This window comes from Phoenix dactylifera, chromosome 13, assembly GCF_051530095.1.
Source record: "Phoenix dactylifera cultivar Ajwa chromosome 13, Ajwa_hap1_PhDact_Kaust_v1.1, whole genome shotgun sequence".
Classification (NCBI taxonomy): Eukaryota; Viridiplantae; Streptophyta; class Magnoliopsida; order Arecales; family Arecaceae; genus Phoenix; species Phoenix dactylifera.
The window spans coordinates 21,206,886-21,229,853 of NC_143202.1; the positions used below are offsets into that span (position 1 = coordinate 21,206,886).

The following is a 22,968-nucleotide window of genomic DNA, read 5'->3' on the forward strand; positions in this document are numbered from 1 at the left end:
AGGTTCTCCTATCTTTTACACACACACACACACACACACACACACACACAGAGAGAGAGAGAGAGAGAGGGAATCATCTTATGGAGGATTCAATGTCTGGTATGCATGGTTGGAAGTCCTCAAGATCTATGCTTTGGCTAATTATATAGCTATGAGTAAATAAATGGATCCTATCTGTTTAACAATGTCTTCCAGAGAGAATCAACCAAGAATACTCCAGCGAACTTAGCAAAGCCAAGGGGCAAGTAAAATGCAGACATCCCCAGAATGCCGGCCAGCAAAATGGACAAGAGTTCAGTAAGCCCGAACAGCCTGAAATGGAATCATATCAATAAAGACAGCCTGCACAAATATTGGCAAGAGTTTTGGGAGAGTTTTTGTTATACATATTTCATAGCTTGCTTAAGAAGGAAGCAACCTTAAGATTGAGATAGTTGATAGAAAGAATTGCAGCATTCTATAAGAGAACATTGCAGTGAATCCTGAAATGGCACAACATATAAGCAGCAAAAGAAAAGGACCCCTCATGTCTCTTATGTTAATTGTTCCTGCACCCAAAATTAAGAAGATTATACAAGTAAAAAAGTTGATCTAAATTTGAAGTTGGACAAGATAACAAGTGATACCTCCAAGCTTGTTTGAGAGGAGAAGCAAGAGTGCCAAGACAGATAAAGCAGAAACACATGATGTCGAAAGTGCCTTAACCATGCAACAAAGGATTGTCAGATAATCTAAATCCTAATGTAGAATCCAATTTGGATGCCACATAATAATTGAGTACATACCAGTCCTTGAGCTCCAAGACCAAAAACAGAAAGAGAAAGCCAATCGAGGATGCCATTCATAAATATAGCAATCAGATTAATGAGCAATGGGCAGTTACCATCCCCAAGCGAGTAGAATACTACAGCGCACAATTCTCGAACGATCCAGAAGGGTGAACCAATTGAATCTGTTGATAACACCATAAAAATAGATGATGATTATAAGATTAGTTAAAGAAGAATACCACAACTATCTGTCTAAATGTAACTCCAGAATTTTTTTAAGTAACCTAACCATAACTGGATTGACAAAAAGGTTAGCTTAGAACAATTAAACTAAATTTTTGGCAAGATTTCCATGTTCTTTGTTGCTGCTGTTGTTGTTGTGTGGATATATGTGGATAGGAATGCTCAGCTAATGCCCAATAATGTAACCAAAGAAAAAGATGATTACAAAGAGCCCAAAAAGTCACATGTCTACAATCATCTAGATGAGTATTTAGAGGCAGAGGGTATTAGATACATCTCAGAAAAGGAAAATAGAATTTTGGCTGCATGGGGCCTACAAATGAAACAACATGAAAGCCCATGCTTGCATAAAATAGTTATAACATCATTTCAGATTAAAAGCTGATTAGGCTCACAAATCCTGAAATAATGCAAGTTTGCTAGGTAGCTGGACTTGCAAGAATCATGCTGGTTTACTGAATATATAAATTTAGAAGAAATGCTCTTTCGATTGGTATCTGGATCTGCGGTCAAATACGATGATTGTGTCAATGACTCCAGCAGCCCCTACTCTGAAAACATAGTCACAGAGGAGAGGACGTTATCTTTTTAAATAATACAAGACCATCCTTTCCTGGTCACCATATAAGATGCTCAATAATATCTGGACGTAGAAATGTCTCCACTTCCCACAGTGAAATATAGGTATCCACACGTCAGCCTGTATCTTTATTCTGTCCTGTTCGATGTGATAAGCTAACCACCCTCCAGTCTTTCTCAAAATCTTAAGGATACCATAATAAACATGCCTAATAATTAGCAACGTTCCTTCAACCAAGCTTATATGGCTCAGTGTTAATGTCATGATCAAGATTAGCATTAAGAGATAATGTAGGAAGAAAGAATATGTTGGACTCAAAGATGTACAAGATGAGAAGACATGGTTCAACTTTTTCTTTGAATTTTGGTATTTTTCCATAAATTTTAATGATCGGTTGAGTGGTTTCTTTGGAGACCGCTATAGTACTTTTACCAGGCTCCTGAACCGCGTAAAGTTTCAAAACTCAGATTTTCTTATTCAATCATAACCTTATGTATTAGTTCTCTGCAACCTACTTGGTGTTGTGTGGGCTACAGTCTAAGAGTACACATACAAGTAAATGCCTACCCATCAGCCTGGGTAGGCCATGAGCCAAACTGCTGCAGGTAAGGTCTGGATACAGGTTGAGCTGGCTACCATTGTTCAATTCATTCATTCTTTTTGATTAAACTTGAACTCCCTCTTACCTCGTGTCCTATAGGAGAAATGATCTCTCTTGTATGGATCTCTCATGTATGGTTTTTCTTATTTGTTGGGAGTGGGCTTCTGCCTCCCATCCCTTTGACTCTATGTGAAACAGATTTCCCTGTCACTTACTCTGAGACCCCAGAAACCCACAAGATAAAGAGAAACTAGAAATTAAAACAAAGACTCCCAAATGATGAGAGAAGTGAGTATTTATGAGTGAAGTGAGTGTATTTTAATTCCTTTTTCAACATTTTAGTCCTTGTGCAACAAAATGAACAGAATTTTGATGGAACAGCTTTGTTATTTATAATGTTGTTTTATTAGTGGGTATGTGCGTCTGTGTAGTGTAAGCATGTCAAAGCAATATACTGAACCTCAAATTGACGATTCTCAGAAATCAAAGCAGCAACCAGATCCAAACATAGACATTCTGAGAAACAAATTGACTAACTAAAATGAATTGAAGTCCAGCAATCAACCTAAACTCTTACTCTTGTAGAATGATATGCCAAATTAATAAGCTGGTGGCACGCCAGATTCCTACATATACAAAGAGGAAAGTAATGCTGTACCACTAATACTTTATACAAAGAGGAAATCTCTCTACCATATCTTACTACAGTAGGAATATCTAGAGATGAGGATGCTGAAATGTATGTGAGATGGCACCAATATGATTTAAATTAGAAGACATAAACTTAAGAAGCTGAATAGCAACAGTAAGACAATAAAGATTTAGATAATCAACTGACATATCTTAGCTTGAATTTGGGTCAAAGAATTTTAGAGAACAATGGCGGCTTAAAGAAGTATCTAATTTACGAGGTAAAATGATTTAAATAAGACTACATGGTTATGATTATGAGGTATAGCCATAACTATATAGTTGCCGAATGAGGATCCATAAAGCCAACCCCAAATAGTTGGAAAAAGGATAGATCAAGGTTCAATGAACCGGTACCAGCTAGCAACTGGTTTAGTACAATAGGGGTCTATACCATGTTGTTCTGGGGCGTACCAATTAGGGACAGCCAAAGAGGGAGGAGGGAGAGGAAGAGAGAGAGAGTCAAAGAGGGAGGGAGAGGGAGCGGAAGGGAGAGAGCGAGAGGGAGTGGAAGGGAGAGAGCAAGAGACAAGAGAGAGGGCTTGAAAGCCCTCATCATCATCAGGGGGACGGAACCCTAGGCAATAGGGTTAGGGCCAAGAGAGAGATGGAGTGAGGACGATGCTTGCCGATGATGTTGGGGGAGAGGACGAGCTCCGAAGGGTTACAGGTGCCCGAGGGGGGGAGCTCGAAACATCGCGAGCCGAAGGGAGTGGGGGAGGCTTTTTAATGAGCTAGGGGAGTGGTCAAATCGAATTGAGCCAGGCAAGAGGAGTGGAACCGAGCCGACAGGGCGAACCATCCCGATTTTCTGTTAGTTCAATTTAGTACGCCCCGAATCAGGTGGTTCGGGGAGAGGGGGGGGTATGGCAAACCTTGGATAGATGGTGATGGTCATGGAAAGATTAAAATAAGACTCTATACAGTGAAGGTTGACCATATATAAAATCCAAGGAGAGAACAATAATATGAAGCCACTTTGTAAGAATACTTATTAGATATGCTATGGTTCAAGATATAAAGTCTTAGTACCAGTACCCTTCTGGTATGGTACAGACAGGTGCAATATCGTTAATATGACATGATGCCTTTTGGTTATGCCACAATAAAAGTTAGATATAACACCAGAGGGTGTAAGGACTGGTGCAGCATGGTTAAGACACCAGGCCTATTAGTTCTTCGCAATGAAAGTTAGATATAACACCAGGGGTTGTACTAGTACCAGTAAATAAACATACAGTCTAAAATGGCTGGTATCGATCAGTAAAGTACTTCAATGGATGTATGGCTGGTTGAAAGCAATAGGAGTGAATTCGTGGATCATGTTATTACATATTATGAGCAAACCGTGGAAAAGAATAAGATCTTGGTCTGTTAGTAACTAAATGAAAAGGAACAATATAACTAGCCACTAGCTAAAAGTTTCTACTAGATCGCAAGGATAAAAGAACTCAAATAAAAACATCTGCAGAAAAAACATGAAATTCAGATGAAAAAATTATTGCTAAAAAGTAGATACTGCTTAGTGCACTAATTCAGGTGGTACATACAGCACAACAGTAAGGATGAAACAAAAGAACTAGCAGAGGAGTCGAACTTGAATCTCTGAAATAACAAACTTATAACCGGCCCTGCCAGCACACAACTTGTGCATGTGATTGGCAAAATGATCACCTGTCATGAAAAGCCCAAATTATACAATAATCATTATTTGTAGCTTTCTCTTTATAAAATAAATTCAATTACTAACAAGTAGCAGACTAGAAGGGCTTACAAATCAAGAAAAAATGCAGGAAAGAAAGCATTAGCTCAGAAGCAATGCATGGACTAATAACATTCAGATCATACACTGTATGTGATTTATAATAAAATAAAATTATGAAATGTGGATATTCTTTGATAACACAGATCTTCCTGGCCAACAATTACCTCTCTAGGTTTCACGACACCTCAGCACTTGCCTGCTTGGCCTTAGCCAGACGTTTGCCATCCATTTTCGAAAGTTGACATCAAGTTGACAAGCAGTCACAGGGCTTTCTCGATCCTTCCCTTTTTGATGGGGAAAAAGATTTGGTGATGATCATATTGATGATGTTATTGTTTTGTAATACTCAAAAAAGATTAATTCTTTCACTTATAGGCTTATAGCCTTGCTAGTTGCAACATTGACAACTTTGCAGGACCAGGATGATTACATTAGGCAACATAATTTTGACCCCAATTAATAAACTTGATGCCGACAACTTGTCCATGAAAAGGCATGGAAATGGAAGAATTATAGATTTCAAAGACAGATAAACAGATCACCTTATGAAAGATCTATCCCCAATGTTTATTGAATTATGATTTAAGTTGAACACAAATTCCAGATTTTGATTTAAAAAAAGGTTCTTTGTGGCTATCTGAAACTTTTATGAGAGAAATACTAAAATATAGTTTGCTTCTAAAATACAATATTCACTTCACACCAATCTCATTTTGTTAGAGCTAGTGCTGTACTTTGAATTGCACAATTTGCATAAAGCATAGATTAAGCTGATAATAAACTGCAACGGAAATTATACTGCATAGAAATTAAATCAGAATGGAATGGAGCCTTCTGACAGTCCTCCATCCAAACAATTATGCTTTAATCAATTTGAAGGGATTAATTACTGCACCTTGGGGAAAATGAATGGATCCATCTTTGACATCCACAATAACGAGCATAATAAATCTTTTTAAACTTGCCATATCTTGTTTGCATGAAGTGCAGGGAAGTGTTTAGAATTACATTTTAAGTAATACAAGCTTGGTCACTATTAGCTGTATGATTAGATACAGATTACTCCATTCTTATCTCATGTAGCCTTGGCAATTACAATCTGCCACATTGTCCATACAATTCCCAAGGTAAATCATGAAATAATAATGATTTCATTAGATAGCTAAGATTAAAAAAATGGAGATGAAATATGACACTATGGCATTTATTGGTTGGTTAAAAATATGGTGATGAAATATGATGCTATGGCATTAATAGCTGGTCACTATCTAAATTTGACTTTAAGGCAGGAACAGAAATTTGCACATGCCATATGTACAGCTTTCTCCAAATAAGAAAATTATATGTAGAGGAACACTAATGTTAAAAGTGCTACCACATGGATAACCAGTTCTATTATTACTTTACATGGAAGAACTCTGAAACTAGTAGTAGCTTTAAATCACAGCAAATTTACCATGCAAGGGAAGGTTACTAACTCACCATGCAAAGTACAATTGCTTTTTGCAGATTCTCCTTTAGACTTGCCAACGAGGAAGGCTGCACCGATTTTTTGTTTAATAAAAAAAGAACAGAATGCTACATATAGAATTTCAATATATCCATGGAGAAGGCCTTTGATTTTCTTCACCTTTGTATGCCTTGAAAAAGTAGGCAGAAGAGGTAAAATTAGTGTACTAGATAATATGCCTAGTGGAGCCATTGTCAGCAGATGTGCATCTAGCAATAAAACAAGATCAAATATGATTTGAGTTAAAACAAAATATTGCAACTTACCTTATATTAATAAAAACAGAGAATATCATGCATTAAGTAAACAACAAGATAAGTCAACAAGTGCATCAAATCTGTGAAGTTAATGCAGAAGGAAACTACTTCATAATTGTTTTAGAGATTTTGCTCAAAAAGAGAATTTATGTATATCCACCATTTGCATAATGTGTTGCTGTGTGTGTTATATAGGAGTGGCTACAATATCTCAGGCTGCTATCCCTGTTTACGTTATTCCAATACTTTTCTGTTGAATTGTTAATATGTATTACAATCAAGATTGGCATCGCAACACCTTAGCAACAAGATTTCATAAATCTACTTTTGCTATGCCCATCCACAAAGTTAAGCAATCAGCGCCCAGATCAAGGATTTAAAATAACAACAGGACTTGAGCATCTTCTACATTTGGGGTCTCAAGGCTGATGTTTCATGTGGGAACATCTTCCACCAACAAAATAAAGTTCAATCCAAACATCTCACCTGCTTGATCAATGACTGGACAAATGAAACTTTCAGAAGAGCATTGAAGAGTTTATAAATCATATATATAGAAATTAAAAATCAATTTTCATGTAGGAAAATTGATTGAAGAACAGAACAGTTTCTATTTTGAATTTTCAAATAATGCTCTGGATACTACGGAAGACAACAAAAGTAACTTACAGGAAAGACCTGCAGCAGCACCAGGGATAAATGATGAAAAATAAAGATCTGTAAGAGATGTTATCTGGACCAATCCTGAACTAAGTGTTGCAGGAAGCATTAAGGCGAATAACTGTGTAAAGAAAAAGGAGAAACAGTGATAGAAATGATTCACATATAATACCTTCCTAACAAGGCTTTACTTGGGTGATTAGGTTAGATACCTTATGAACATCCTTGTCATTGAAAAAGTCCATCCAAGAAATAAATTTAGTTTCACGTTCTGAATTTTTATGGATCATGACCTAAGAATGCCAGAACACAACAGAGAATTGTGGTTAGCACCACCCTTGATTGCAAGGCTTCTGTACATACAGAAATTCATGTGGCAAAATACAACAGTTCCAAACCTGGATAATCCACTGCATAAGGGATCCTACTGAAGCTCCAGAAGATATAAACACTCCTGAATAAACATTCATCATTCATACAGATAACCAGACTACTTCTACGCTACAAAGAGAAACTTCATAATCAGGCAATGATCATGAAGGGAAGAGTAAAGAATTCAAAAAGAGGTCCTATAGAGATGATAAAGCAGGAACAGGGTGGATTTAATATATACCTAATAATGGAGAATTTAGACTTGAAGAACTCGATCCCTTCATTAAGATATATACAGCACACTGAAGTGGTAAAGAAAGAGCAAAATCAGATGTTATACTTGCACAAAAATGGTGAATGGCTTATTATGCTGACTTACTGATGCAATTACAGCAATGCTTGTTATAGAAGGGCTCAATGCAAGATAAGTATTTTCTCCTTCTGAACTGTAGGCAATACTTGCGTTGGTTAGAGAAGTCCACAAATGCAGGATATCAGAATGCTGACAAACACAAAGAACTTTACCATACTCACGTTAGACAACCAAAGCCAACTGCCATCGAACCAGAAACAAGAATGCAAGGAGTCATCAGCTTCAGCTGAGAGACCAGTTATGTTAGCATCTCCAACAACGTAATATTAAGTACTAACACAACAAGCAATCCTAAGGTACCTTTGCTAGTACTCAGTGAGTGAAGGCAGAAAAATGAGCACAAAAGTTTGGAAAAGAAGGTTCATAGTTCTTAGAGAAGTCAATGATATCAGAAGTTTGGTGTTAGGAGGCTCATACATATTAAAAGCATACACAGTAACAGAACAATGCCAACATGATTGCATGTCATCATTAACATATTATTTACTTCTTATTTTAGTAAGAAATCAGATAATATCTCGGCATACTGTCGTATCAAAGTAATTCCATTGGTTATCGAACCCATTTCACCATGAAAGGTGTAACATTACTGGAAACTGCGAGAGGAATAAAATGATTAGAGCCAATTATATTCTTTTTAGCATGAAGGTTAAAACTTAAAATCTCAATAAAAAGAAATCTCCAAAGTACTACAAGAATAAAATGTCAAAGGCTCAACATGTTTGACGTGAAGTTCCTATCCTTGAGTCCCTCTTCTATAAGTGAAGCCTAATTCTAATCAGTTGAGTTTCCCAATCCACACCAACAACTGATATATAAGTAGAAGATATGCGTGACATCATCATATTCACATTTGATAGGATGGCAACCAAAGACAATTCAATTAAAACTAGAAAAGTTTCGGCTGAGAAAGAAGGCATATCATTGTCGAAAGATGAATTGCGAAAGAGCAAAGCTTTTCCTTCACATAATGACAAGGGAATGCTAACAAAAAAGACAGATAAAAAGATAAAATGCACATTCTACTAACGAAGAAACTAGAAAGGGTCATATTTTACACAAAAGTCAAATGATGTGAGAAATAGACACAAAAAAGCTAATAAATATCAGAACTTAGAAACCCCAGAAAAGTATGCTGACATGCTTCAATGATTACCAATCTCATAGTAAAGCTCTAAAGCCTCTTAATTATTCAATATAACAGATCACTTAACATGCTTTGAGACCAACAACTCTACCACTATAGTTGGGCAACGGGCCGTGCCGGGCCGGCCCGGCCCAGGCCCCCGGGCCAAAACTCTAAACGGGCCGTGCCTGGCACGGCCCGTGAGGCACGGAAGGCAAGCCCGGCCCGGCCCCCGGCCCCTCTATTGGTGGGCCGGGCCGGGCACGGCCCGTAACGGGCGGTAACGGGCCGTGCCAGGCACGGGCGGTAACGGGCCGTGCCAGGCACGGCCCGCAACGTCTCCAGACGGGCCGTGCCTGGCACGGCCCGCAACGTCTCCAGACGGGCCGTGCCTGGCACTGCCCGCAACGGCTCCAGACGGGCCGTGCCTGGCACTGCCCGCAACGGCTCCAGACGGGCCGTGCCTGGCACGGCCCGTCTGGAGAGGGGGGAAGAAAATAGCCGTTTCCAACGGCTATTTTCGGGAAAAAGACGGTTTTGCCCCTCCCAACAGTCCTATAACGGCTGAATTGAGGGGTATTTTGGGAAAAAAAATTTTTTGGGCTTCTATAAATAGCCCATTCCTCCCTCATTCTCACCACACCAAACCTCTCATTCTCTCCTTCTCTACTGCTATTATTTCTCTCTTCTAAAGTGCTCTTCTAGCAATTTAATTTTTAGTTTGTTCAAGTGCTACACAAGAGGAGGTTCCTGTTGAGAAGAGAAGGTCGCTTCTGTTGAGAGCACAAGAGGAAGCTCGGAATCTCGGCGCTGCCTCTGCCCTCCGACCCTCTACTCCATTCCTCCTTGCGGTTAGTTTTTATTTTTTGAATTAATCATAGATATGTCATCTTTTGAGGAAAGTCAGTTTGGCATTCCTGTTTCTGAGGGGGAAGAAACTAATCCCCAACCCCCTGTTCCTAGTTCCTCTAGAACTGGTGAACCGAGTGAAGGTCAAACCTCTTCTCGTAAGAGGACTAGTACTGTATGGAATGAATTTGATAGAGTTATGGTTGAGGGAGTCTGGAAAGCTAAATGTAAAAAATGTGCCAAACTTTATAGTTGTAGTAGTAGTGGGGGAACAGGGCATTTAAAAAGACATCAAGAGAGTCATAGGATGCATGATTCTCATGCTCAAACTCAAAGTAGCCTTAATATACAAGGGGGATTACTTGTAGGTAATTTTGCACATAATCATGAAAATCAAAGAAAAGCACTTGTAAAATGGATAGTTAAGGATGAATTACCTTTTAGTTTATGTGAATCTTTTAATTTTGAAGAATATGTTCAATTAAACCTACAACCTGCTTACAAAAGAACTAGTAGGCGTACATTTAGAAGAGTAGCTATGACCAATTTTTTAGCAATGAAACAAAATTTAATTGAAACACTTTCTACTTTAAATGTAAAAATTTCATTAACTTCTGATATTTGGTCAGCATCTGTAGGTAGTAATTCTTTTATTGCCATTACTGCTCATTATATTGATAATGATTGGCAATTAAATAAACGTATTCTTGCTTTTCGTGCTTTTGATTTTCCACATTCTGGGCAACAAATTTCAAATATAATTTATCAAACTGCATGTTCATATAATATTAATGATAAAATTATGTCTATTACTTTTGATAATGCATCTAATAATAATTCTGCTGTTGTATTATTAAGAGACTCATTGCATCCCATATTAGATGGAAATTTACTGCATATTAGATGTGCATGTCATATCTTAAATCTTTCTGTTCAAGCTGGCATGGGCATGATTCAAGATGTGATTTCAAAAATTAGAAATGCAGTTTCTTTTATTCATGCTTCTAGATCAAGACTTCAAGAATTTAAGGAATTATGCATAAATCATGGTAAACGTTTTAAAAAATTTAAACTTGATGTAATTACTCGTTGGAACTCCACATATAGCATGATACATGATGCATACCCATATAAAAATTTATTAAGTGCATATATTAATGATCGTGGATTAGGATTTACATTGACTGAAACTGATTGGAATAAAGGAAAAATTTTGGAAGATTTTTTGCTTAGTTTTTATAATGCTACCAATGTTCTTTCTGGTATTTATTACCCTACTTCATGTTCATTTTTACAACAAGCATATATAATTAGTCAAAAATTTGCAGAACATAGATATGATGATGTTTTAATGCCTATTATTCACCTAATGGAATCTAAATGGAATGAGTATTGGGACAGGATATGTCCTATGCATAACTTAGCTGCTGTATTTGATCCTAGAGTTAAATTAAATGGCGTGCTAATTTTACTTGATGCATACGCTGAAAATATGAATCAAGATGCTGAATCTGCTAAAGATGAGGTAAGACAACTTCTTTATGATATTTATGCTATATATGATGAAAAAATTCGTGGATCTAGAACACAAATACAAACCTCTATTCCTCCTTCTAGTAGTTCTCGTTCGTCATCTATTTTTTCATTCATTGCACAGAGAAGACACACACATGCTTCAAGTTCCTCTTCATCTTCTTCATCTTTAAGTAGTGAACTAGAATTTTATTTACGAAATGATCTTCAGTCTGCATATGATGAAAATCAAATAGAGAATCTAGATGTATTATCTTGGTGGAAGAGTGTTAGAAATCAATATCCTGTTATGTCTGCAATTGCACGCGATATTTTAGCTGTGCCGATGTCCACGGTAGCATCGGAATCCGCTTTTAGTGCAGGTCGGCGTGTTCTTGACGAAAAGAGAAGTAGGATGACGGGCGAAACGGTGGAGATGCTTCTCTGCTTCAAGGATTGGCTGGATGCTAAGGCAAGACTTCAAGATAAAGGTGGACATAGTACAACATCTTCTGATGATGATGATACAAACACTACTGAAGAGTGAAGACTGAAGACTGAAGACTGAAGACTGAAGACTGAAGAGTGAATACTGATTCACTGAATCACTGATGATTAGTAAGATTTCTTAATTTTTTATAATTGTACATTTTTATTGTATTCTGGAGGTCAGACCAAGGTCCAAACCTCGGCCCTTTCTTAGTTTCTTATTGTATTCTAGAATCTAGAGGTCAGACCAAGGTCCAAACCTCCCTTCATGTACCATTTTGATTGAAATTAATAAACTGGTAGGGGTCTATGCCAAACCCCCCACCATTAAGGTGGCTTTATATTCATAAATCAAGATTTCTTAGTGTTCATAATTTATTAATGTATTAAAAAAATTTTATCGGGCCGAGCCGGGCCCAGGCCCGGACCGTGCCAGGCCCGCGTGCCAGCCCGGCCCAGGCCCTTATGGGCCGTGCCGTGCTGGCACGCGGGCCGTGCCGTGCTTGGCCCGCGTGCCTAGACCGGGCCGTGCCGGCCCAGGCCCGAAGCGGGCCGTGCCTGGCACGGCCCGCTGGCCAGGATTCGCTAGCCCAGCACGGCCCTATCAAAGGGGCCGTGCCAGGCACGGCCCGTCACTGTAGCTGGCGGGCCGTGCCAGGCACGGCCCGCTTCGTGCCGTGCCGTGCCGGGCCGTGGGCGGCCCGGCCCAGTGCCCATCTCTATCTACCACTCTTCCAACCCAAGTAACTGACCATGAGAGTGTTAGATTATTTGGACAACTATGACAAGAATAATATGACGAAATCTATTTCAGTTTTCTATTAGCACAAATTTTGAAGCATAGTCTAAAACCTACTTTACAGTATAAAATTGATAAAGTCCAAGAGTTATAGACTTTAGTGCAATGTTCTTAACCTCAGGTTCCTCTTACACACTAATGGAGAAACAGTTCACATCAATCAAGAATTTCAACTCCCATCAACATCTACAAAATCAAAGAGAAAATCTTCCATTGAGAACACTTGGAAAAGCAAAAGTTGCATCAAGGAAGAGCTCTTAGCAAGGAGGGCCAGATGCAAAACATGCAAAAGAAAAACACACTCAAAACCCGAAAGGGTAACTGCTAAGGAGACAAGGTTTAATGGAAGAATAAACCTTTAGTGAATGATGCATCGCACTAACACATTAGAAACAGAAAGTAAAAGGAGTCGCTTTCACTTGGTTGGGTCATGTAGGTGTCAGAATATTGATGTCTGAAGACAACACAACATGGCATGCAACTGCCATTCTTTTCTGCTTGTCTTCGGAATAAATTGTATACACTTGTCTTTTTAGATTTAGTTATTCAAGTTTCATTAGGAGATTATTATGTACTTGTATATATTCAGACTTAGTTAATGCTTTATTTGCTAACTTACCAGTAGCTGATGCTGTGCGAATTTATACAATTGGTAAACTATGACAACCAACAAATTTTTGCTAGCAAAATAACCTTCTTGAACTATCCTTGTGCAGACTACATGAAGTTTATGAATTGGTCACTTGGACTCTCACATTCATCTTTTTTTTGATAGGAACTCTCACATTCATCTTGAAAGTCTGTGTTGCATATGTTGCCATAAGTCAAATGTACATCAGAATCTAAAGTACTAATCAAATTTTTCAGTTGTAAATTTTAGTGACATTGATGCAGAAGTAGGCTTTTAATGTTTCTAGAGCTTGATTAAGGATGTAAATACTAAAATATTTGTGCAAAATGTCATGTTTCTTGAATCCTTGAGTTAATTATGGAGTGCAGATGAAGAACGTATACACTGAAACATCTTAGCAAATAGTGTCTTTAATATTTTATACTTAAAATATTTAAAATAATCGAGTACATATTATCTTTTATTTTTTCCTCTGCGTCCCCATAACTCCTATTATTTTTTTCCTTTTGTTTAGTTAGAACAATGTAATACTGGTTTTGAACAGGCTAGAATAACTAGGGCAGCCTGGGCACAGGTGGTGGCAGAGGCTAGAGAAAGGTATGTTTTTGAATAAAAGGTAGCAAGACGTTATTATTTGTGCAAGACTTGGTCTCAAGACTCTCAACTCCTTACTAATAGTGGGAGCTGAGATTTTGCTAATGGGCAGTTGAAACTTAAGTTCTTGAGTGCACAGCCAATGACAGTGATTAGTAGACTTATTTTCTGCAAAGAGGCCACAGCAAACTAGTTTGATTCCTGAGGAGATTGTTGAGAACAAATATCTGAGGTCATATTGAGCAAGATGTTAGTTGTGTTGAGGCAAACTTCATTGAAGTGTTAGTCGATCATTAAGGCAAAAGAATTGACTGCATATACTTTTCAGCATTAACTATGCCCAGGTATAAAGTGATTCATTTGTGTTAGATTATTGGGTATCTTGCCATTGAACTGGCAGCAGGTAAGATTTTGCATCAAGCGTGTGAATATACTTCGAAATTTATGTCTAAAATGTGTCAATAAATTTCAATTCTGTTGTATCTGAATATTTTGTATGGGTTGAGACTTTTCGAGCCATGTTTCCTAGTTGTCCTAGTCGTATGATTGTTTGTTTGCATGAACTGTGATGAACATAGCTTTACTTAATTAAACCAATATTTAAATTTGATATTCATGGCTTATTTATGTAATCTTTGCTATAAGTTTCTGCCCCCCCACCCCAACCCAAGGAAAGAAAAAAGATTATTTTATTTCACTTCTGAATTTACATCCAAACGGTGTGTATGTTATTCTTTTAGTTTACAATATCCTATCCTTCAATCGACCAAATAAAAAATAAAAAATTCATTTGTATGATACCATATTTTCTTGACACCTTATCCATTCTGAATACCTAATTAGAATTACCTATTCAACATGTCTAATAGGAAGATTTAAACAGCCCCAAAAGAAGGATGGCAGAAGAATAATAGGCTGGGCAGCCTGCTAGGAAATTGGGATTGTGTTGGACGGGTTGGCTAGAAATTGGATTGGATAATAATTGTATATTATGAATATTATATATAATTTATTATATAATATATATTGTTCGAGCTAGATCATGATCAGGTTATATTGACCTGATCTGAACCTGACACAGTTTTTACATCAGGTAATCAGGTTGAGTAACTGTTGGATATTTGGATCAAAAAACAGAGAAAACTTTCCCTAATCAGGTTGCGTTCGTGTCGAAACCTAACCTATTGACATGCCTAGAATGAGGGAATCTCCTAAATTATATAATTATGCAATTTTTTCTGTAGATAGACAAATCAAACTTCATGGAATTAAAATCTATATAAGCATTAAAGTAGATAGAATTAAGAAGAGCACAACGAGGAGGCAAAATAAAATTGTTGGGTCAAATTAACACAAATCCAAGGAAATAAAGGGTATTGGAAGACATTTTATGTGACAATGAAAATATTTCTCAAACTAAACATGCAAGCCCTATGTGAATGTGGCATGGGATATAGTTCCAATGGAAATTTAAGTGTGTATACTTTTAAAGATTTGGTACAAACCATATATTTCCATGTTTCAGATGGTCCACATGACAATTTTTGAGAGTTAAAGTTGAAGTACAACAATTCAAAAGCTTAGGGAGCTTACCTGATTCATGGCCATTTCTCTAATGAGATTACCCTGTGCCAATACCTGTAAACTGGATGTTGTATAATTAGCATTAAAATATCATATGCTAGTTATGCCGGTTTTGAATTTATAGTGATCCAAAGATGTACAACAAAAGATACAACAAAGTCATCAAATTCAAAAGCAAAACAACAAGAGTGTCCTAATAATATAGCAAAAGATTTCAGGAGGGAGAAAAGAAAACTCAGGAAAAGACATCTCAGCCATAATCTTAATTGATAACCAAATTAATGCCATGTCTTGCAAACACAAAAAGAGTTGATCCTATTCATATGACATCAAGTTTCAGTAACATAAGATGTGCACAGTTTTTGATAAGCAAGTTCAAACAGAATAAATTATTAATTATGATTGTGTATGTTGTTCCTTCCTTATTTTACAGAACAAGTAAGCTAGTCGAGGTCATCAGTAATTTTCATAAACCAAGATACCCCAAAATATATTACCGGTGACCAGCTTTTGGAAGCACCTTCATGGATAACCATTTTTCTTCCAGGTGGGAAGTTCAGTCCTTCGATTCTGATTCCATCCTTGAAAATAAAAACTAGGCAACATAACTAATATTATTACAAATAATGGCCATTAAGATCCTAAGATATTATGTACCAAGGTGGAATTATGTAAATAATTTCAAGCACCTACTCATAGGATAGTATGTCCGATCATGTCTCAATCCTAATAGCCAATTCATGCACGGGTTCTTTCTTGGAGGAGGTAGTTTAGTAATTCCATTGTCATCATAATAATGGCCATTAGTACCACAAATTACTTACACACTACTGGATGAAATGCTTAATCAGGAAAAAAAACAATTGTCTCAATATAGTGGAGGCTTATTCATATATTAATGAAATAAGGAGATCATTTCAAGCACCTATTTTATCCTAATATGAGTAAACCACAAAGATGGGCAAGCTGTTGAACATCCTACTTCCTCTGAAAGTCTTAGCTCTGCAGTATACTCTTATCATTTGTACTATGGTCAGTATTAGCATTGGCACTAAGCAGCTAGAACCAAAGAATAGTGATCTTGTCTGACAACATGTTCAATTAAGGAGCTTTATAGTATTTTTCATATGGAATGAATTACTAGCATGTAGCAATGCAGAGCCTTTTCGAAGGTTTAGAGTAATAAGAATTCATATACATATTGTTTATTATGACATCCATCCAAATTCAAACTCTCCATGACCATGATTGCTAATAAACTTTCAGGTGTATCCATTCAGAAAAGCATAACATGTGAACTTCTTCCCAGATTAAGAATCAAAATTCAAGACATTCCTAAGAACTTAAGGAATTAATACCAATCCAAAACAATAATGGCAGTTTCAAAGTTCTTTTTTTGAGAATTAATACCTTTAATAGCATGCATGCCCCCGGAGTCCCTGTAAGATAGTCAAACGTCTTTCTTCAATTTGGACAATTAACACCTTTAATGGCATACATTGCCATAGAGCCCGTGTAAGATAACTAAACAGCATTCTCTGACTTGGAGAAACAGTGGAGCATTATCATGATCTCCAGCAACATATTTAGAATAAGATATTACAAAGTATCAAGATTCACCGTCTCGGTATTGGACCCCGTACCAGTACCACACTAGCATAATATTGGTAAGATATGGTACAGAATTTTTTTTGGCGTACTAAGCGTTGGTACACCACCAGTACCAGGTACCGGTACCGAACCAATATGGTACAATACACCCTGCACCACCCAGTTCGGGCCAGTACGGCGTACATTGCAAAGTATTATACATCACGTGGTTAGTGCACAAAGTCCCACTAGGGCTCAGCACATGAAAGTCCTCTACTCTCTCTCTCTCTCTCTCCTCTCTCACTAGGGCTAAGGTTATGTGACCACCAACAACAACAATAATGGACTGGTCCATGTCCCTTTCTCTCAATGTCTCTCTCTTTTGCCTCTTCATTCTCTCTCTCTCCCCCTCACCTCCCTCTCCTCTCTCTCTCTATCGCCCTATCCGTTTAAGGAAGCCCTCTGCTCTCGCTCGCCCCTCCCCCTCCCTCTCCTTCTCCCTCTTCCTTCCCTGGTTCTAGTACAACTCGAGTCAGTGTGGTACATAGAAGTACCATACCTAACCAATCGTCGGCCGGTACGATGTTCGGTACTGGTTTGGTGAACTTCATCATAAGAGATGTAGACCAACCTTTAAAAAGTGATATATAATAATTTTAAGATCTAAAAGCTGGATTTCTAACCATGACTCTATTGCAAAAACTGAAATTGTAGGATAGTTATAGAAAATTTCATCGAACAAGAACAAAAATGTTCTAGAAGAGAATATCTAAACCGAAGATTCATAGTCTCGATACCAAATTGCATATCAGTAGGAAACCAATATGATATGGTACCAGTACCTTACCAAACCATATTGTTACACTAAAAAATATTTTTTTTTACTTTTTCAAGGCTTTAAGCGTTCGTTATTTAGTTTTGACTAAAAATAGGGTTTGGGGAGTTCATTTTTATGTTTAAACATAATATACTTTAATTTTTATGTTACATGCCTAAAGAATGATGTGGTTATATTAAAACAAGAGGCAGCCATGCACAGGGCCCCCACCATTGCAGGGTCTAGAGAGGGTTAGATGTACATAGCCTTACCCTCGTGTGCGGAGAGGTTGTCCCATAACCTCCAAGTCACAATAAAGCAACCATACTATTGCATCAAGGCTCAAACCCTACATGTCAATACAATACATGCTCAACTAACTATTTATAATATTGAAAATGTAAAAAGCTTATATTAGAAAATTGGAAATATACATTCATATGTTCAATTTTAAATTGAGTGTCAATGCCCCTTATACACGTTTGGGTCATGTTCATAATCAGGCCTTGAGACATGGCTCGGTCTTGGTATTGTGCACACCTAGGATCCTGGTAACTTGTTTGTACCAAATGGCCATATTGATACCGCTACTCTAAAAAATCTAAAAAAGGACTAAGTACGGTCTGAGCCAAGGTCCGCAATCTCAGTGCCGGGTACCGTATCGGAATCTTATTGGTTTGGTACGATACACTCTTGTACCGAAATAACTTTCTAACCATTTGTTTTAATTTTTATCTCGGTATGCCTCAATATAGGTTGGTACGCCTCGGTATACCTTGGTATGCTTCGGTATAGGTCGATACGCCTCGATACGAGACAGTATGGGGCTTGTACCGACTTGAAATTAAGTTTCGTACCTATTTCCTCTCAGTACGGCATGATAACGCCCCATACCGAGCGGTACAGGATGGTATGACAGACCATGGTCTGATCCATAGTCTGGCTAAGGATAGAAGGATGATACCCACTTGAACACAAAAACACAAAGGACACATCCATATGAGTCATAACCCAACTCTAGAGAATAAGATATCGCACTCGATGCACCACCAAATTAGCTAGATCGGTACCGTGTCCACACCTTTGGGGACATTTCATGCAACTCGTAACATTGAGATACCCAGTAGCTAGGTGTTACTTCGATATGGTGACTCCACCCTCCACTTGGAGCAACACAACTTGCACCTCCAATGATGATGACCACTTACTATCTCGCCATGTTGCTGCCATATCCTATTCCTCACTCTTCATGCTTTTCGGCTTCATTGTTGATCGCTTAATCTGGAAATTTCTAAACCCACTCAACCCCCCAAAAAAAGGTTGCATCAAGGACAGTGGAACCGGTATCAGGCACCGTACCGCTTGCCCGGCGAGACGAGTCGGTACAGGCCCGCATCATGCCGGGCCGGGCCCGTACCGACACATCTTCTACGGCGGGGGAGAGGGAGAATGAAAGAGGAAAAGAGAGCGGAAGAGGGAGGGAGAGGGAGGGAGAGGGAAGAGAGAGGCCGACTGGCGGAAGCCGGAGAGCCTCCGCACGAAGGCGGAGGCCGGAGAGATGCAGAGGCGGGGGCCAAAGGGGGGCCTTTTTTATTTTTGGAGTTTTTAAGTTGAAGTCAGTAACCCATTGCCGACTTCATTTAATTTTTAAACATTCGAAACAGGGGCCCGGAGGCGGAGCCCCGCCTCCACGTCTCCCCGGCCTCCGCCTCCACATGGAAGCTCCCTGCCTCCGCCAAAAGGCCCCGACTAGCCTCTCTTCCTTCCTCTCCCTCCCTTCCCCGCTCTCTCGCTTTTCCTCTTCTACTTACCCTTCGGCGAGGCAAAATGGCAAAAACCGTCCAGGTCCGCCGCCAGTGCGGCCCAGGACGCCCCCAACCGGATGGTTCCGGACAGTTCTGTAGGCCTTGGGTTGCATCAATTATCACTATGCATCTACAAATAATCCATGATTTTCCTGGGTTAAGCTTTTATTTTAGAATTACTCAAAAAGTTTAAAAAAAATTTCAACATTCCTAAAAAATGCTAGGTACCTCAAAAATTGCTTTTGAACTATATTATATAATTCTAGATTTTTATATTGCATTATTTTTAATACTAAATTTACAAAAGAATATGCATAAATTGCATAACAATCAGAAAAATATGATACATGCTCCAAAAGACATGTATAAAATTTCTTGACATTCTAATGAAATTTTATGAATTTTTGAACTAATAACATTTTTGTATTAATTTATTATTAAAAATAATATTTAATTTAAATAAAATCTCAAAAGCAAATTTAAATTATGGCTAATGTAGCCTCTAATACGAGGTATCATATATATTTTTCAGCCCATATTAACCACTAATAGCCTAATTAATCTAGAAATTATTTTAGAGTTGGGTTTTTATTCAAGACTCAATTAATATGCCAAAATTAATTAAATTGTTGTAAAAAAAGATGGCATAAGGTATGCTAGCTACCATGCATGATACTAACTTTTTGAATCCAACATCGCCTTTATTTTTTCCCATTAATTTTATCCAAAAATATATTTTTAATAAAAATAAATATCAAAAAATTATACCATTGCATAGATCTGACTAAGATCTACGTCATATTATGAAACCAAAATGCAAAATCTTGGCATGATTTTTCCATAGTTTTTCAATTTCTGCCCATTTATGGAATGTAACAAAAAGAAAAGGAGAAAGGAAGAGGGAAGTACCTTGCTTGGACCTCGTGCTCGGCTATTCACTTTCACTTTCTATCTCTTTATCCTTTTCTTCTCCTTTCTTTCTACTTTTTTACCTTGAAACAGAGTGACAATCGTGTTTGGGCCTTTCTCCCCCAATTATTAAGGCCCGAACTCAAGATATGTTGAACCAGTACCGGCAAGCGTACCGGTCGCCTACCAGACCGGTTCAGACCGGTGCCGAACCGATCTGCATAACATAGCCCGCGCATGCTGCCCGCAGCGCGCGCGGCACGCTGCGGCGAACTGTTCCTAGGCATACCAAACAGAACCGTCCATCCGGTACGCATCTAGTACCGGCTGGTTTTGGCCGGTTTTGGCTGGTTTCGGCCCGGTACCGCTTGGTTTCAGCCCCATGGGGCCAGAACCGCTTTTTAAGGTTGAATCGAACCGGTCAAAGACCGGACTGATTCGGTACGGACGGAACCAGCCGATACAGGCCGGTTTAGCACACCTTGCTCAAACTAGTATGGGGCCCTTACTAGGCTGAACCACTCGAAACCAACCAATTCTAGGAGGTTTAGCCTAGTAAGGACCGCCTAACACTAGTGTGGGCCAAATGTCGTAATGAGACCACAAATATCCCCAGTACAGTTGGTACAATACAATACCACCCAAACTGCGCACATCGGTACAATATTATGTATCATGTTTAAACCTCAGACTAAAACTAAAGCTTTTGAAAGAGATGACAGAAAAATGAGAAAGATGAAGCAAATGCAATTCATTAAATAAAGACCGGTCAGGAACCCCTAATACTCCTTTTAATCTGAATGAAGATCCAAATCCAGTCTATCAGCAACAAGACTCTTCCATTAACTAAAGGCTTCAATTAAAAGAGAAGATGGACCAATAGAACAAGAGCATAGACAAATGAGAGGCTGAAAAGCTAGGTTTTCATAACTTCAATTTCTTTCACTAATGGTACTCCATCAAATAGTTATTCTTTAATATAACCTTTAACATTTGTTTAGGTTAACCCAAGGTCGGCGGAGCCGTCCCAAATCAGACGGTTCCTATTGTTCTGAGCCATACCAGTGGCTCACCAGGACGGTTCCGGCAACGAAAACAAGATCCGTTGCTGGAGCCAGCGAAGAAGAAAAAAGAGCGAGCGGGGAAGGGAGGGAGAGGTCAGGAGGCTAGCCGAGTCCGCAGGAAGCGAGGCCACGACCGCTTCTCTTGTTTCAAACGAAACAGGAGTCCGGCCGCGGCCTTACAAAATTTTAGATTTTTAACTAAAGTCGGCATTCGGATTTTTTCAAGCGATTTGCCGACTTTACTTAAAAATTTAAAATTTTTTAAGGCCGTGGTCGGACCACTGTTTCGTTCGAAACATGAGAAGCGGCCGCGGCCTCGCTTCCTGCGAACTCGGCCGGACTCTGTCGGCCCTCCTCCGGCCTCCCTCCCTCTCTCTCTCTCTCTTTCTCTCTCTCTCTCATAGTATCGTGCCCTTTGTCGGTACAAGCCTGGGTACAATTCGTGCCGCCGGAGAACCGGTGCAGTGCCCGGTATCGGTCCCTTTGACCTTGGGTTAACCTAACATAAATGGCATAAATGTAATGAAAAGTGTTGAATGATATGTTTGCCCACCTTTCGTATTTACATGTCTAAACCAATTTCGTAACAAAATTTAATGAATATATGCAGTTATTTCTTGTAATACTGAAAGTAGACTATAAAAGCAATTAGATAAAAGAATAACTCTTTTTAAGATTCTAATTCTCACCAATAAAACTTAACAAAAACCTGAAAAAATTGGGTTTTTCTTCATTATAGTTATAAATAATATTGAAACAATCTAGGATCTCACCCAAAAAAGCTAGTCAAAGGGTATTATTTGGGTTTCTTGGCCTTGTATAACTATCCAAGATTTTTTTAGTGCAAAACCAATGTAGGACACCCTACGTCTAATCAAAAGGCTAGTAACATGATCACCTTGTTTAAGTTCAAGTGTCCGTTAGGCTAAGGGTCTAAATCTAATTAATCCAATCACAAACACTATGAACTACCCGTAATCAACCCCATAAAAAGCCCATGCTACAGTCTCCCAAGTCCACATAGGCCACAGATCGGGTCTACTTCAATACCATTGGTAACAATCCAGGATGACACTCAAAAAGGTGAGACAGAAGGCATTATTTAGGTTCCTTGGCACAAACATAGGGTAAAGTACTCTAGTCTCTATCTAATATTTTAAGGAAAGGAAATATCACACCAAGGTTATGAGTTTACCGAAGTTATTATTCAAGTTTTGATAAGAAAAATTAAAGTGGGAGTGAATACTTGAGTCATAAAGAAAAACTTTAGATACTGAAATCCAACTAGAAATTTCCAAAATTATAGGTAATCTTTATTTTTGGGCATGATTGTCAAATATTTAAAGAAATCGACTAAGAATAAACCAAGCACATGCAC

General features: G+C 38.4%; 1 protein-coding gene across 2 annotated transcripts in view; it reads right to left on the reverse strand.

Moving 5' to 3' along the window:
* Positions 1 to 25: 25 nt before the first annotated feature.
* LOC103712003 (uncharacterized) overlaps positions 26 to 22,968 on the reverse strand; it is a 46,320-nt gene continuing 23,377 nt past the window's right edge. The window contains exons 8-21 of one of the 2 annotated variants that reach the window (XM_039130945.3): positions 15,415 to 15,466; positions 7,983 to 8,047; positions 7,828 to 7,894; positions 7,690 to 7,750; positions 7,475 to 7,530; positions 7,289 to 7,369; positions 7,086 to 7,197; positions 6,280 to 6,368; positions 6,132 to 6,188; positions 4,435 to 4,558; positions 786 to 952; positions 627 to 699; positions 419 to 548; positions 26 to 312 (exon numbers count right to left, since the gene is read on the reverse strand). In XM_039130945.3, coding sequence (XP_038986873.3) covers positions 171 to 312; positions 419 to 548; positions 627 to 699; positions 786 to 952; positions 4,435 to 4,558; positions 6,132 to 6,188; positions 6,280 to 6,368; positions 7,086 to 7,197; positions 7,289 to 7,369; positions 7,475 to 7,530; positions 7,690 to 7,750; positions 7,828 to 7,894; positions 7,983 to 8,047; positions 15,415 to 15,466 — 1,276 coding nt within the window. In that variant the 3' untranslated portion in view covers positions 26 to 170. Of the gene's footprint in view, positions 549 to 626; positions 700 to 785; positions 953 to 4,434; positions 4,559 to 6,131; positions 6,189 to 6,279; positions 6,369 to 7,085; positions 7,198 to 7,288; positions 7,370 to 7,474; positions 7,531 to 7,689; positions 7,751 to 7,827; positions 7,895 to 7,982; positions 8,048 to 15,414; positions 15,467 to 22,968 lie in introns of both variants that reach the window. The other variant, XM_088709601.2, reaches the window with a different exon arrangement.